The 16,016-nt window shown below is 44.1% G+C and overlaps 1 protein-coding gene across 2 annotated transcripts in view; it reads left to right on the top strand.

The window, feature by feature from the left end:
- The first annotated feature begins 10 nt into the window (after window positions 1–10).
- RHBDL3 (rhomboid like 3) overlaps window positions 11–16,016 on the top strand; it is a 140,845-nt gene continuing 124,839 nt past the window's right edge. The window contains exons 1-2 of one of the 2 annotated variants that reach the window (XM_060763952.2): window positions 11–3,135; window positions 7,533–7,679. In XM_060763952.2, coding sequence (XP_060619935.2) covers window positions 3,007–3,135; window positions 7,533–7,679 — 276 coding nt within the window. In that variant the 5' untranslated portion in view covers window positions 11–3,006. The remainder of the gene's footprint in view (window positions 3,136–7,532; window positions 7,680–16,016) is intronic. The other variant, XM_060763953.2, reaches the window with a different exon arrangement.

The raw sequence follows: 16,016 nt of genomic DNA on the forward strand, positions 1-16,016 counted from the left end.
AGGAGTCCCCCCTCCCTTCCCTTTTCCTCGTGGGAGGGAGAGTAGGAGGGAAGCCCTGCGGAGGAGGAAACTTCTTCACCTCCTTCCCGGCTCACTCTCTATATCTTAAGAGGACTCCAGTCCGGCCAGGAAGGGCTCGCTGCTTCCCATCCCATCCCATCCTCCGGTCCTGACCCTAGCAAGGCGCTTCGTAAGTGCGCCAGTCTCTGAGCGGACGTGCTGCGTTTCACCAGGAGAGCTCCACTGGGCAGGGAAACGACGGGAGTGGAGACCCACGTGGAGGAGGAGGGGGAGGCGGAAGAGGAGGAGGAGAAGCCGGTCGCTGCAGCGGATCCCTGGGCGCCCGGCACTGGGAGCGAGTCCTCTCTCTCTGTCTCTCCTTCTCCCTCTCTGCCCCCCCCCCCCCCGCTCCTTCCAAGGCTTTGCCCTTGAGGAGGAGTTCCTTTCCCGGCCTGGAGAAGCAGAGGGAGCCGCGGAGGAGGAGAAGGAGTGAAAGGGGCGGCAGAGGTTGCTGAGCCGGGGAGAAGCGCACTTGCCTCTCTCTCTCCCGAGACTTTTGCAAGGTCATCATCCCTGGAGGGAGAAGAGGAGGAGGAAGAGAAGAGGAGGAGAACTCTTCGCTCTCTTGGCTTCTTCTCTTTCTGTGAGATTTTGCCTCTCCTCCTCCTCCTCCACCCGGATGGGCCCTTGACCGACCCGCAGCAGCAACAGTCTTCTTCGCAGCTGCACCCTCCCTTCTCGGCCTCTTCCCGGGCGAGGGGCCCCTCCGCCGTCTCCCCATGAGGCCCCTGGGCTTCGCGGGGCGGCGGGGCTCCGAAGAGGGGCCCCCATGAGCAAGCGGAGGCGGCGGAGGAGGAAGAAGAGGAAGAAAAAGAAGAGCGGGTGCCTCCTCTGCTCCCAGCGCCACAGGGAGGAGGATGCCGAGCCAGGCGGGACGAGGAGGAGGAGCGGAGGGGCGGCCTCGGGGGCCCCTTCGGGCAGGACTTAGCCGACCCCTCGGCACCACACACTCGCACTGAGAGAGGCACGGAGAGGGAAGGCGTTTGGGGGGCCAGTCGACCTGGATTGGGCCCCCCGCACAAGGCTTCGATTGGCGCGCGCTCGGGAAAGAACTTGGCTCCCTCAGGCCGAGCATTTGGCACACCCTGGATATTATTGATCCCGTCCCCACAGGGAAAATATATACCAACTCGGCTGGGTAGTTTGGCCAACCCTGGGTCTTGCTGGTGTGCCCTCAACGACGCGCGTGAGAGGACTTGAAGCGCCCGCCTCACCCCACGAGGACGGCTTGGAATAGTGGGTTTCCTCCCTCGCGCCCTTCAAGCCCGCCCGCCTTTTTCTCTGAGGGGAGCTTTCCCTCAAGACAGAGCTACACAGAGAGAGACTGTCGATCAATACATATATTGGTGTATACAAGAACTTGGGCAGGAAGAGGGGAGGGCTTTCATTGCCAAGCCTGGATTGTTTTGGATAGAGATATTGGTGAACCCAACTTGACTTCAGCACGGAGAAGCTGATAGATAGATATATTGATCTATCAATCAATACCTATATTGGTCTGTTAAAGAACTTGGGCAGGAAGAGGGGAGAGCTTGACCTGGATAGTATTGGATAGAGATATTGGTGAACTCAACTTGACTTCAGCACAGAGAAGCTTTCCCTCAAGAGAGATATATAGATATAGATAGATACATTGATCTATCTATCAATACATATATTGGTGTATACAAGAACTTGGGCAGGAAGAGACGAGAGCATTCATTGCCAAGCCTGGATTGGTTTGGATAGAGATATTGGTGAACCCAACTTGACTTCAGCACGGAGAAGCTGATAGATAGATATATTGATCTATCAATCAATACCTATATTGGTCTGTTAAAGAACTTGATCAGGAAGAGGGGAGGGCTTTCATTGCCAAGCTGGGATAGAGATATTGGTGAACTCAACTTGACTTCAGCACAGAGAAGCTTTCCTTCAAGACAGAAATAGATATAGATAGATACATTGATCTATCTATCAATACATATATTGATTTATTAAAGAACTTGATCAGGAAGAGGGGAGGGCTTTCATTGCCAAGCCTGGATTGTTTTGGATAGAGATATTGGTGAACTCAACTTGACTTCAGCACAGAGAAGCTTTCCCTCAAGACAGATATATATAGATAGATAGATCTATCTATCAATACCTATATTGGTCTATTAAAGAACTTGACCTGGATTGTTTTGGATAGAGATATTGGTGAACTCAACTTGACTTCAGCACGGAGAAGCTTTCCTTCAAGACAGACATATATAGATAGATACATTGATCTATCCATCAGTGCATATATTGCTCTATTAAAGAACTTGGGCAGGAAGAGAGATTGTTTTGGAGAGATATTGGTGAACTCAACTTGACTTCAGCACGGAGAAGCTTTTCCTCAAGACAGAAATAGATATAGATACATTGATCTATCTATCTATCTATCTATCTATCTATCTATCAATACATATCTTGATGTATTAAAGAACTTGGGCAGAAAGAGGGGAGAGCTTTCATTGCCAAGCTTGTTTTGGATAGAGATATTGGTGAACTCGACTTCAGCACGGAGAAGGCAGAAGTTTGACCAAGATTGTGTGTCCCCTCAACAACAACATCTCTTTTGGTTTGTGTCCCCTCAACGACGTGTCTTTATTTCCACAACTTGGTCGGAGAGCTGAATAGAGAGGGCAGAGGTTTGGCCAAGGCTGGGGACTGATCCCTCAAAGGAGGTGGATACTGAAGGACTGGAAGCGCCTTGGGAGTTGGGTGGCCATGGCAGCAGCAGGAGCAAGGAAGCCCTTCCCGCCTTTTTCTCCTCGCCTTGACTGAGAGCAATCCACGCACGAGAAGTCCCTTCCTTCCCCTCAGAGTCACAGGAGCGGCCGCCTTTGGGAAAGTTTCCCCCTTCTCTCCCTCCGCCCGAAAGAGGAGAGGCAAAGGAAGGAGGGAGGGAGGGAGGAGTGTGTCCTCGGGCTGCCCAGCATGGGAGACGGCTCTCCGCCGGAGCCCAGCCGAGCCAGCCACCCCTCTCCCGCCGTGGCCGCCTCCGCAGAAGCCGAAGCCATCGAGGTCCTGGGCGCCGAGGATGGGCTGCCCATGGCTGCTGAGGACGTAAGTGGCCCTCCCTTCCCTCCATCCTTTCCCTCTCCGGCTCCCCGGTAGACTTTAATCGGATCAAGCTATTTAAAAATAAACTTTGGTATTAAAAGTGCGGGTGGGGAAGGGAGGGAGGAACGAGGAAGCCAGGAGGAGAGGCTCCAGTCTTTCGAGGAAGAGAAAGGGCTTCCCCTTCAGGGGCTTCCCTCCAGAGCCTTCCTCTCAGAAGTCAACTCCATTGAGTTTCACTGGCTCTTCTTCTAGGAAGTAGACATGGGTGCATTGCAGTTTGACCTCACTTTAACTGCTATGGGAATCATCTATATAAACAAAAATGTAATGTTCATTTGTAGGATTAACATAACTCAAAAACCACTGGACGAATTGACACCAAATTTGGACACTACACCCCTAATAGACCAACAAGCGACCATCACTCATAAATCCCTCCCAAATTAACAGCAGAGAGGACTTAAAAACCCCAAAAAGCTAAGTGATGATACAACACATGCAGGAAAACGTCAGCTCCCAGCATCCCAGGCCCTTTAGGGGAGGAGGATGCTCCAAATACACTGCTTCCAAGCTGCAAGCTTGCTTCTTTTTGGATTTCTTTGAGAGCATCCCAATCCCTGCATATTTCCCATTCTCTACCTCTTTCCTTCCTTCCCCTCCCTTTTTCTTTCTTTCTTTTCTTCCTTCTCTATCTATTCTTGGACTGTAAGTCCCAGCAATCCTCCAGATAGATAAGATATATAGATTAGATAGAGATAGTAGGTAGACACATCATAGAATCATAGAGTTGGAAGAGACCTCATGGGCCATCCAGTCCAACCTCCTTCCAAGAAGCAGGAATATTGCATTCAAAGCACCCCTGACAGATGGCCATCCAGCCTCTGTTTAAAAACCTCCAAAGACGGAGCCTCCACCACATTCTTTGGAGGACTGCTGGGAGTCACAGTCCAAGAATAGACAGAGAGGGAAGAAAAAGAAAGAAAGAAAAAGGGAGGGTAAGGAAGGAAAGAGGTAGAGAAGGAAGGAAGGAGAGAGGGAGGGAAGGAGAGAAAGAAAGGAGGAAAGAAAGAGGGAGGAAAGATTGGCCACAGCAATGTGTGGTGGGTACAGCAAGTTGGAGATATAGTTGTAGCTTTGGGTTGCTGTGATTTTTCCGGGAGAGAGAGGGAATATTGAGGCCCCACAATAAATAGCTCCTGTTTGCAAATTCTACTCAAAGCACATTGGATGAAATTAAATCCACATTGTAAAGTTAATGCAGTTTGACAGAGTCATGGGAGTTGTGGTTTACAAGGTATTTAGCCTTGTCTGCTCATGAGGGCTGTTTCCTCGCCAAACTACAGCCCCCAGGATTGCATAGGATTGATCCATGGCAGTTAGAGCTGTATCAGATTGCATTTCTTCTACAGTGTAGGTGCACCCCTAGAGCCAGAGCCATTGCCCACAAGGTTGGCATGAGGTTAAAATGGATTATTGCGGAAGGGTTCGATATGAATGTAAAATTTAAAAATCTAGTAGCAACATAGAGGGAAGGGCTTTACTTATTGTTCAGACTCTCTTCACTGCTGACTTCTAATTTCTTTCCACTACTTTGCCACTCTGCCGCCTTCTTTTGAACACTGGCTTTTTGCTGTGCGCTGCAGTGGCGCATAAGTGTCCTTAGCCTACCACCCACTTCCTGACGTAGTTGTGCCGACACGTGGGAGGTAATTTGTGGTAAGGCGCTACGTCGTCTATCTGCAATGACTTGGTTTATAGTTGAATGTGTCCCAAGTGTAGAGATGCCCCCATTCAATGTCTGTCAGCTCCTGGGAGCTTTCAGTCTGTTCCCTTTCCACAAAATACTGCTTGACTTTTACTGCAAGCTATATGGATACATAATTGTCATTGGCTCATCCCTCTTCGTATTTGTACCCTTCAGTGCTTTTTAAATGGCTAGCGATGATAGAATGATTTTGTGCTTACCCTTTGGTAAGTGTGTAAATTGCCACACTGACATAATGTGAGTTAGGGGATGGGGATTTGTTTTAAGCAGAGAGATTTTTGTGAGATCGACTGCTTTTTCTAGTCACTTCAAGCAATGGTTTTGCAAGAAAACATACTTGGATCTGAATCTCTCAGCCCATTTGGGATGTGAACACATGTACTTTCATTTTCATTAAGTGTGGTTACAATACTTTAAACGTGAACCTCCAGCCTTGCTAAGCTGCCTAACTTAGTTGTAAGCCCTAATCTCTAAAGATTCTTAAACAGTGAACCTTATTAGTTCACCAGTACAGCCATCTTCCTCAGAGGATGTTTCTCTCCATCCGGCTATGTGGCAGAAGGGAGCGGGTGGGGTTGCTCTTAGCCCAGAGCTGCTGCAAGATTTAATCACTAAATGACAACAAGAGTGCCTTGGATGGCAAATTCCAACATTTATGCACAGCAGGTGATTCCCCTGCCATTCTGTGGCTCACACATTGAGTTTAGACTATCCTGGACTGTGTGTCTTGCTCTCTGAAGGTTTACTGGCAGAAAAGTCCAAATACTCTAGTTGGTTTGTTTTTGTGTGTGTCAGGAGTGACTTGAGAAACTGTAAGTCGCTTCTGGTGTGAGAGAATTGGCCACCTGCAAGGACATTGCCCAGGGGACGCCCAGATGTTTTGCCATCCTGTGGGAGGCTTATGTCCCCGCATTAGGAGCTAGAGCTGACAATTGGGAGCTTACCCCACTCTCTGGATTTGAACCAGTGACCTTTTGGTCAGCAGTCCTGCCAGCACAAGGGTTTAACCCATTGTGCCATCGGGGGTTCAAGTACTCTAAGGCTTGAATAATTCTCATAATACTTCTCCACAGAAGAACCTATTCCAGCATTTATAATGAGATGCTAGTATGCAAACACATACAAATACCTACTTGAGTAACTGCCCTCAAAAATTAAAGACCTCATGAAATGTATCTGGAATGCATCGGAAGACAGTCTCATCCAGTGAATTTTCAAACCAAGTTTCAGGAAAGAATAGCATGCCTTGTTAGTGTTTATCTGGAGGTGTCTCACTCTGATAGGTCATCTGATAATGAGTTTCATGAAAGGGCAGCTAATGGTAGGATTTGTAGAGGTCATCTGCAATTTGTGTCCTGTTGGTAGAAGGTCAATCATCCCAGAAGGTATCTCCATCTGATCTGAGGGGTATACCTTCCCTATTTAGCATTAAGATCCTCACCACAAAGGGGGCTGGTTGGAAAATCTGGTTCCACCACCATTAAATCTGTATCTGTGGTAATAAAGAGAAGAGTTGCTTATGGAGTTTTTTTTTGCCTCAGACAATAAAATAATTTAACCAGCTTTACCTGATAAGCATATATAAGTGATGGCAGAGAGCAGAAATTATAAGGTAGGGTGGACAAGTGTGGCCTTTCAGATGTTGTTGGACAGCAGTTTCCCAGAAGTCCACACACCCAAGAAGGGTGAGGGATACAAGGAATTGCAGTCCCATAACATCTAGGAAGCCACCTGTGATGTAACTGTTCCTCAGTAGAGTGTAAAGGGAGTCCATTTCTATAGTATGGATTCCCTTTACTAAGAAATGTATGACACTGCTGTGAAAAGATCCCTGTGAAAACAGACATTTTGGAAACTATGGATCAAGGTGTGCCAAATCATCCATGTCCTTCAACTACCATTCCATAGCACAGCACAAGAATGGTTTATGTGCTCTAGCTCTTAAATCTCACCCAGAGCTGACATACACAGTAGATGCAGAGAAGGTGAGGCAAGTCAGGTTGAAAGAGAGCGGCTGGTTCAAGTTCATCCAGGGAGTTTCATGACTTAGTGGAGACTTGAGGGCAGGCCTTCCACATCCCAGTGCATCGCTCGAATCATTGTGGCACACTGACTCACATGCACTTTACTAGTATTGTTAAATATATTGCTTTCCTTACAAAATCTTAGGGAGATATTTTTCTCTATGACCCCATATCTTGAAGATGTGGTTACCTAGTGGTTATACAGTATGGTCTTTGTATTTGCATGACCAGTACCAGTTTCATTTACTTGTGTCTGACATTTTCCCGGTCCTCTATGTGATTGTATGGTATGCCTCTGCTGGAAGTTGACTACAGAGTCACACTGGAGGACTTAGCAGTGCTCAGGCAGGTATCCTCACTAGGTATTTCCTAGCTCTTCCATTTTCCTATGGTTTTATGTATCCACCTGTGCATTAACTGTGGATATAGGGGTCATGCTATATATGCAACTGTATGTCAGCATCTTATTTATTTCATTTTATAATATTGATGTGTTCTGTTAGGTTAGTGTTTTATCCCTAGTTGATGCCAGAGAATTGGTAGAATGTATTCCACTTGCCATTTCTTGCCTGCTTCCTATCCACACGTTCCCGTTACTTCCTGCTTTATAGAATGATAGAGTTGGAAGGAACCAAAGTTCATCTTCTCCAACCTGCTGCCCAAAGGCAAAGCTGCCCAACCACCAACCCCTCACAGAGCAACCTTTGCTGTCCAGAACACTATGTGACACAAGCAGAGGGCAGAAGCACACAAGAAAGGTATGTTCAGGAAGTAGCTCTGTGTGGCATAGCTCTGCTTCTCCGTATGGTGATGTATGTGAGTTGTGAGGTGTGTTTCTGTACCAGTGCTACATTTGTTTGCTTGACTGTTTGGGACATAGGAATGGGAATTGCTGGGGAGGGAGGAAGGCTGCAGCAACATCTACAGCATAGACTCTCTTTACCCAGAAATGTATGATATTGAATCAAGGATTAGGAGAAGGTTATGGCAGCTGTTACCAATGAGAACATGCAGCACTATGCGTATTAGCTGAAACTTTAATGGAGTCATCCTAGCTGGGCATAGGGCTGTGCATCCTCTTAAAATTCAGACTAAAGCTCAGAATGAATTCAGTAGCCCACTGATGTGAAAATCAGTTGCCATCCATGGGTTGAGTCAATTTAGAGAAATGATTCATAGTCATTTATGTGAACCTTGATCTACTGGGCTCTGTCTAGATAGAAGGGTTTCATTTTGTATTTTGTTTCCAACCAAGATCAGCAGTGGGCCATAGAAACTGCCAAGTAGACAGAAAACTAAAGTGGAAGTAAGAGTAGGTGAGGAACCTAAATAAACTAAAGGCACCAGATCTCATCTGATATTGGAAGCTAAGAAGGGTCAGCTCCAGTTAATACTTGGATGGGATACTGCTGACAAATACTAGGTGCTGTAATCTATATTTCAGAGGGCGGAACTGGCAAAACAACCTCTGAGTATTCCCTGCTTTAGATAATAGTTTAAAATTCATGAGGTCACCATATGTCGACAGGCAACTTGAAGGCACACACATTATCAATTTCAAAAGGCTGAGGGGAGAGGGAAGTCTGAGATGAGGATGCTGAAGATCAAGGTGCTCTACAGTGAGGGAAAGAGATAGGACAGGAGTCCTGGACCAAATGAAGATATTACACAATTAGTGTCTGGTTGTTGCCCATGTGAAGAATAAACATGGCAGTGTGTATAACTAACCCAGGGGAGAAACAACTCAAAAGCCGCCTGGAAAATATAGGAAGAGAGCCTTGATGGGATATTGCCAGTCCTTCTTTCACTCCCGTCTCACCCATAAGGGATACCAACACATTGTTCTGGTATCTCCTGAATGGAATCCTAATTGATTATGTCAATGGACTTATTGGTGAAACTCGTCCCTAATTGTAATAATATTAATATTTCTTGTCAACCTCTCCTCATGGTTCATTGTAAAACACACATTCACCTAAAAACATTCTCTAAAATAAAATATTAAAACAAATTTCCATAGGATACATATTAAAATACACAAAACAGGGATTAAACATGAGGTGCAATTTTGAAATTCATCATTAGTGAAGGAGTGGAGGCATGAACTGCTTTATCTGAAACTGAATGTCCCAAGTGATTCTCCTGGCTTTTGTTAAACATTATGAATTTGTTTATTTAAAAATATGTACATAGTTTTAAATAGTCGTTCTCAACATTTTTTTGATCAGGTACCACTTTGACCAGGAACCACTCTCCAACATTAGTACCAAAAGGGTTACGAATCAGTTTTTGATCAACTTTAGATTTGGTTTGGTTATTTGGGGTGCTGATTCAGAAAATTACACTGGAAAAACCACATCAGCTCTAGTTTCTGATACAGAACATATTCCATCCATTAGTTGACATCTTTTGGCCCACAGAAAACCAGAGCTGATGTGGTCTATCCAATGCAATTTTCTGAATTGGCACTCCCAATAACCCCAGCAACAGTCTTAAAAATGAAGACAAGTTGCCCCCGCTTCCAAGCATCACATGGAACGGCTCCAATCAGGAGGTAGGACAGTGGTTCTCAACCTGGGGTCCCCAGATGTTTTTAGCCTTCAATTCCCAGAAATCCTAACAGCTGGTAAACTGGCTAGGATTTCTGGGAGTTGTAGGCCAAAAACATCTGGGGACCCCAGGTTGAGAACCACTGAGGTAGGAGGAGAAGCAGCAGCAGTCAGGAGGCTTGTTGTACCTTTTGTGGGTAGTCAGCCTCTCCTCTCCCAACATCTTCGTTGTCTGGGCACTATAAGAGAATTTCACAATACCAGTCGCTCTCGTTGCAATGGTGTAGTAATGGTGAGGCTGTGGATCTTATTTGAGTTCTTGGGGACCACTGGTGGTCCATGGACCACAGGTTGGGAACCGCTGATTTTAAAGCTTAATTAATGAGTGTTTCTTCGGATGTTGGATTGCACCTCCCATTAATTCTAACCATCACTCCTAACAAGGAATGATGGGAGTTATAGGCCAACAACATCTGGTGGACACACATACTTAAATGAAACGAAAGGATCACAGTTTATCCTCAGAACAGAGTGAGGGCTTTTAGGAGAATGAGAAAACCTTTCGCTCCATTTAGGGTATATCTTTGTGGAGTCCAGAGCCTAAACTTCAGAAATGTGTGGCGTGTTTACAAGAAAAGACCTCAAAGAGAATGATCAAATTCCTTAATGCTTTAACCCACCCATAATATTGAAATACATTCATCTTGTTGAATTTGTTTCCCAGGGAGCAATAATAAACCTCTTATTATTACCTGGGAAAGCTATGTTTAACAATACATGTAATTAGAGAAGAGAAGCTGCATTTAATATTACACAAGAGAACGGAACCCCTCATTCAAAAGGAAGCAGGCTTTCAGCTCTCCATAATTATGGCACCTTCAAATGTCTAAAATATCTTAGATCTTGGTTTTAACTCCTTATTGTAAATTGTTTGGCTAGCATTGCCGGATAGGTTTCTCGTCTACCTTGAAGCCATTAAAAGCAAACCATTACATTTGAGCTGCTGCAACTAACTGTAGAATTAAGTCATTAACTGGACCTGTTTTGCAAAAGCATCCATCAATCATCAGGCTTAACAATTAACCAGAAAAAAATGCCCAGGTCTGTTGCGACTTTTAAAAACGTAAAGCAACAAGAGGGTAATTTCAAAGCATGCAAGCAAATCCCACTAATAACTTGTAGGTTATTAGCAAAGCAATTAACAGCTGCTTTGCAAAAGACTGAGTGGTTGGCATTTATACTAAGTGGGTTGGGATGAGAACAATATGTTCCATCAGTGGTGTTAACTCTTGAGCAAAATTCTGCTCAGAATACTTCTACTGGCAGAAAATTGTGTGATGTGATGTTTACCTGTTTTCTTTTTCATTGCAGTTCCTATCACTATCACTGCCTCCAGATTTTTGGGCTACAAAAGGATAGTTGACAATAATTGTTGCCATCCCTTCCCATTCCTCTTGCACAGTGGTTCCCAAACTGGTCTGTGGACCACCAGTGGTCCGCAAGAACTAAAATATGGTCCATAGTCTCACCGCTGCTACACCATTGTAACAATAGCAACTGGTCTCGCAAAACGCTCTTATAGTGCTGAGGCAAAGGGGATGTTGGAAGGGGAGAGGCTGACTACTCACGAAAGGCGTGACAACAAGCCTCCTGACTGCTGCTTCTCCTCTTCCTCCTGAGCAGAGCGAGGACACCTTGTTGTCTTCATTTTTAGGCCTGTTCCTGGGGTTATTGGGGGTGCTGATTCAGAAAATTGCATTGGATGGACCGTATCAGCTCTAGATTATTAAATATGGTTTTTTATGGGCAAGCATATAGCAACTACTGGATGGCATATGTTCTGTGTCAGAAACTGGAGCTGATGTGGTCTATACAGTGCATTTTTTAAATCAGCACCCCAAATAATCAAACTGAATCTACAGTTGACCAAAAACTGATTCATAACCCTTTTGGTATTAATGTTGGAGAGTGGTTCCTGGTCAAAGTGGTTCCTGGTCAATGAAAGGTTGGAACCACTGTTCAAGCAGGATTCCTGTGCTGGGTCAGAAATGTCCCATGAATGATAGGAACCCTTCCAACTGTGGGATGCATACTCCCAAAAGTGTCCCCACTCCCAAAAGTGTTCTAACAGATGGCAGTTTTGTTTTTTGAACATACCTTAAAGAGAAAAATTTAGCCATTGATTTTGACACAACAATTGCAGTCAAGCATATTTTGCAAAGGATTACCCCTGGAATTTGTGAAGGTATAGAGAAACTAGTGGCATTGAACAGGGATATGAAGCATTTCCCCATCAACTATGAAAAAGGTGTCTTGACACTAGAGAAGTCCTGGAAAGGGAAAGGAAAACAGCCAGGAATCTGGGGAAATGTATTTATCAAACCATATGCATGTTTTTTTCTGCTAAAAAATACATTTTGGAGATATTCTCCCAGATTATTTGCTAGTACCTAAATAACCTAAAGGCACCAGATCCCACCTGATCTTGGAAGCTAAGCAAGATCAGCCCTCATTACTGTTTCAGTGGAAGACCATCAATGAATACCAGGTGCTGTAGGCTGCATATTAGAGGAAGAAACTGGCAAAACCACCTCTGAGCATGAATTGCCTAGGAAAACCCTATCAAATCCATGGAGTTACAACAAGCTGACAGTTGACCTGAAGGCACATATACACAGACTTCATTTTCTGCCCATTAGCAGCACTGCAGATGACCTGAGAGGGCAGAGCTTAGCTTCCAGTGCAGGAGACGCAAAGAGCCGATGAGGTTCTATTTAGTCCTAAGAAAGCTCCTGACTCCAGTTATTTGTCTCTGCTAGAATTTGGGACAGCAAGATGCCCTGCCTCTTTTCCATCTCAGATACATGCCTTGTTAATTCTTTCTTGACTTTGTGTCATCAACTATAACATCTGTATAGCCCCTAGGAATATTACTATTTAAATTGTTATTACTGTAATTACCAAGTACCATTGGTGACCAGCTGGAGAATACAAACTGAAACTTCACTGGGTTTAATATATTGTCGAAGCTTTCATGGCTGGAATCACTGGGTTGTTGTAGGTTTTTCGGGCTGGATGACCATGTTCTAGAAGCATTCTCTCCCGACGTTTTGCCTGCATCTATGGCAGGCATCATCGGAGGCTGTGAGAAGACCTTGGAAAATTACCAGAAACAGGGGAATACTGGGAACTTTAATCCAAGAAAGTAGCTCTTCCAACCTATGTGTTTGCAGCATTGGCTGCTGATTTTTAAAAACAAATAGACTGGTGCAAAGCATGAAACCAGACCCATTGTGTAACAAAGATGATTTCTGCAATTCTTTTTTCCTGCAGGCTTTACTTGCTGAAGTTTCATCTTCTGTGTAACAAGAACCCTGTCCTCTACTTTTCTACATGCTTGTTGTAGAAAAAAAGAATAACATGTGTGGTTGTCTCCCTTCTTACAGGTTGGGAATAGTCAGTGTATTGAAGCTTTGCATCAATATTGGGCAGCTGTCTGAGTTTGAGAAATTAATCTTGCCTATCTGAATAATGTCATAGTCATCAGGATCATAGGTTGCACTTACAACTCAGTTGTAACTCTGCAGCGTCTACACCAGTGGTTCCCAGCATTTGGTCCTCCAGGTGTTCTGGGCTTTAACTCCCAGAAATCCAGCTGTTGGGAATTGTGGGAGCTGAAGTCCAAAATATGTGGAGTACTAAAGGTTGGGAACCACTGCTCTACACAGAACTATCCCATGTATCTGGGGGCAATGGGTTAGGGCTATCCCGCTACTCCACTTCCTGACACTAAGCTTCCTAACAAAATAAATACAAGACTGTGCAGTGGTTAGGGAAAATGTGGGCAAACTTCGGCTTTTCAGATGCTTTGGACTTCAACTCCCACAATGATAGGCTGTTAGGAATTGTGGGAGTTGAAGTCCAAAATACCTGGATGGCCAAAGCTTGCCCATGCCAGGGTTAGGGCATCCTACCATTTAGTGATTAAAGATGTTATTGCTGGCCCCGAATGCATGGATACATTTATATTAACATTAATTAATTAATTAATTTAACTATGTTATATTAACATTAATTAATTTATTTAACTACCAAATAAGCCCAAGATGACAGTGCTAGGGGTCATTTCAATATAAATGCCATATTTCAGATTATTAGATTATTAGGATGACTCTTGCTTTTCAATGTGTAGTGATGTTGGTAGTTCTAGTAGTGGTAGTAAGATGAAGAGCACATTCATGGTTAGAAAGAAAACAGGGCCTAACTATTGCAACAGAAGGTTCGTCATCCTGAAGCTCAGCTATCAGAGATGTGGCATTGTTGCCGTGCTGCTTGGTAGCATCTGCAATTATATTAAACAAATCTAGGATTGAACATTAAATTGCTGAATATATTTACATTAGTTAGTGAGAGTACTATATAAATGAATATTCACTCAAACAATGGTTTGATTGTTTCTGCAGGATTTCAGGGAGCTAACAATAAAACTCTCCAAGCACTTGGCTAGGGTGCTCCTGTGATGTATAGAGAGATAAGATTCACAGATGTGATACACTGATTGTACGATGCTTATCTTGACAAGATGCTGGCCTTCCTATACATTTGTTCTGAATATAATTCTTATTCTTGTCCTTGAAACTGGGCATCCTTATTTATATTTATTCATATATACATAATAAGGTCTCCTTCTGATTTGATATGAAGATGCAAAATGTGACCAGTTTGAGAATTGAGCAGGTTAGAGAGAGAGAGAGACTCAACCAATACTGTCAAAATAAATGGTAATGCTAGACCAAGGGTTCATTGTGTTTCTATGTTTAGAGAATGCAGGAATGGGCCGGCATGTACACTTTCATATAGAGGAGGTCTAACAAAAAGATGGCCCTCCAAATGCATTAGAGTCCAACTCACATCAGATCCAGTCATCATGGTAGATGAACAGAGATGATTGTGGAGTGGTAGTATTGAAAATTAGGGAAGGCTGTAGGTTTCCCACTCTTGATTGGGCACATACTGGCGTGTATTCTAACACATATTTACTCTTCCCTCATAACCCATCTAGAGTTGTGTTTGTGTGCAAGCAAATGTGTGTGATAGATGGACTGTGTGGATGGCGTATGTATGTTGAAGCACATGCTTGTGAGGCAGCATGCTTAATCCTTAGGCATGATATTGTGTGTCACTGCATGAAGACTGAGCTATAAAGTTTCCCAAAGTATTTATTTCTATGTTCATTCTAGTCAAAGTTATGGTAAAACTGGATGTGTTTTAGAACAACAATTCCTAAACTTTGATTTCAAATCAGTATGACCAATAGTAATACATTCTGGGATTTGAAATCCAACATTTGAATATCTGAGTTTGGCCTAATGGGTGATCTAGAACTATGGAGACCACCTGTAATATCATGGTGTAACATGGGCAAACGACACACTCTTGGTTTCAGTTCCCCATGACTGCACCCCACAAAACCTTTGTGAGAACAAGCTGAGGTAATGAACAAAAAACTTTCTTCACACAGTAAAGTATTATGTCATTTGGTTATTATGTGGCATGGCTTATAATTTTATGTCATGAGGATTGAGAGTTGTTCTGAGAAACAGAAAGCCTAGAGAAATAAATAGCCAATCTGTAATATGGATGACACAGTTTGGTGTAGATGCAAGATGCTGAGGACATTATGTGTCCTGGGGAAAGACTGTATCTCAGTGGTGTATTACATCTGCTTTGTATGCTTAGGAATTGTGGGAGTTGAAGTCCAAAAACATGGATGGCCAAAGCTTGCCCATGCCTGGGTTAGGGCATCCTAATATTTAGTGACTAAAGATCTTATTGCAGGCCCCCAATGCATGGATACATCTAGGAGGCCTGATGGACCATGCACAATAACTGAAGTTTAAATTTAGAGGTGCTGGAGAACCTAGATTTGGTTCTCCAGCACCTCCAGGTCAGTCTGGGAAAAGCTGACATCACGTCTGCAGTCCAGGAGAGCTTTTGCCAATGGCACCTATTGCTTCCATGTTAGTGGGGTAGTGGATGTGCTCAGGGTTCAGTCTGAACATTAAAGGAGGCATCTCAGGCTTGGGCAAACTTCAGCCCTCCAGGCGTTTTGGACTTCAACTCCCACAATTCCTAACAAACTGTTAGGAATTTTGGGAGCTGAAGTACAAAACACTTGAAGGACTGAAGTTTGCCTAAGCCTGAGATATCTGAAAAAAAATGGATTCTTATTTGGGAAGGTAAGGTTTGGCACTTTGAATAGTTCCTTCAAAGCAGTGGTTCTCAAACTGTGCTCCTCCAGGTATTTTGGACTTTACCTCCCAGAAATCACAGCCAGCTTACCAGCTGTTAAGAATTGTAGGAGCTGAAGTCCAAAACATCTGGAGGAACACAGTTTGAGAACCACTGCTTTAAAATATGGAGTGGATTCATTGACTTATTGATATAAGAGTCACCACCTGACAACTGTTTCCAAGCCATGGAGACATTCCTGACCTAAAGGGACCAGTGGCCTTACATGGGACAAAGCGGCTGCCTGTATTCTTG

Source organism: Anolis sagrei, chromosome 2 (genome assembly GCF_037176765.1).
Source record: "Anolis sagrei isolate rAnoSag1 chromosome 2, rAnoSag1.mat, whole genome shotgun sequence".
Lineage (NCBI taxonomy): Eukaryota > Metazoa > Chordata > Lepidosauria > Squamata > Dactyloidae > Anolis > Anolis sagrei.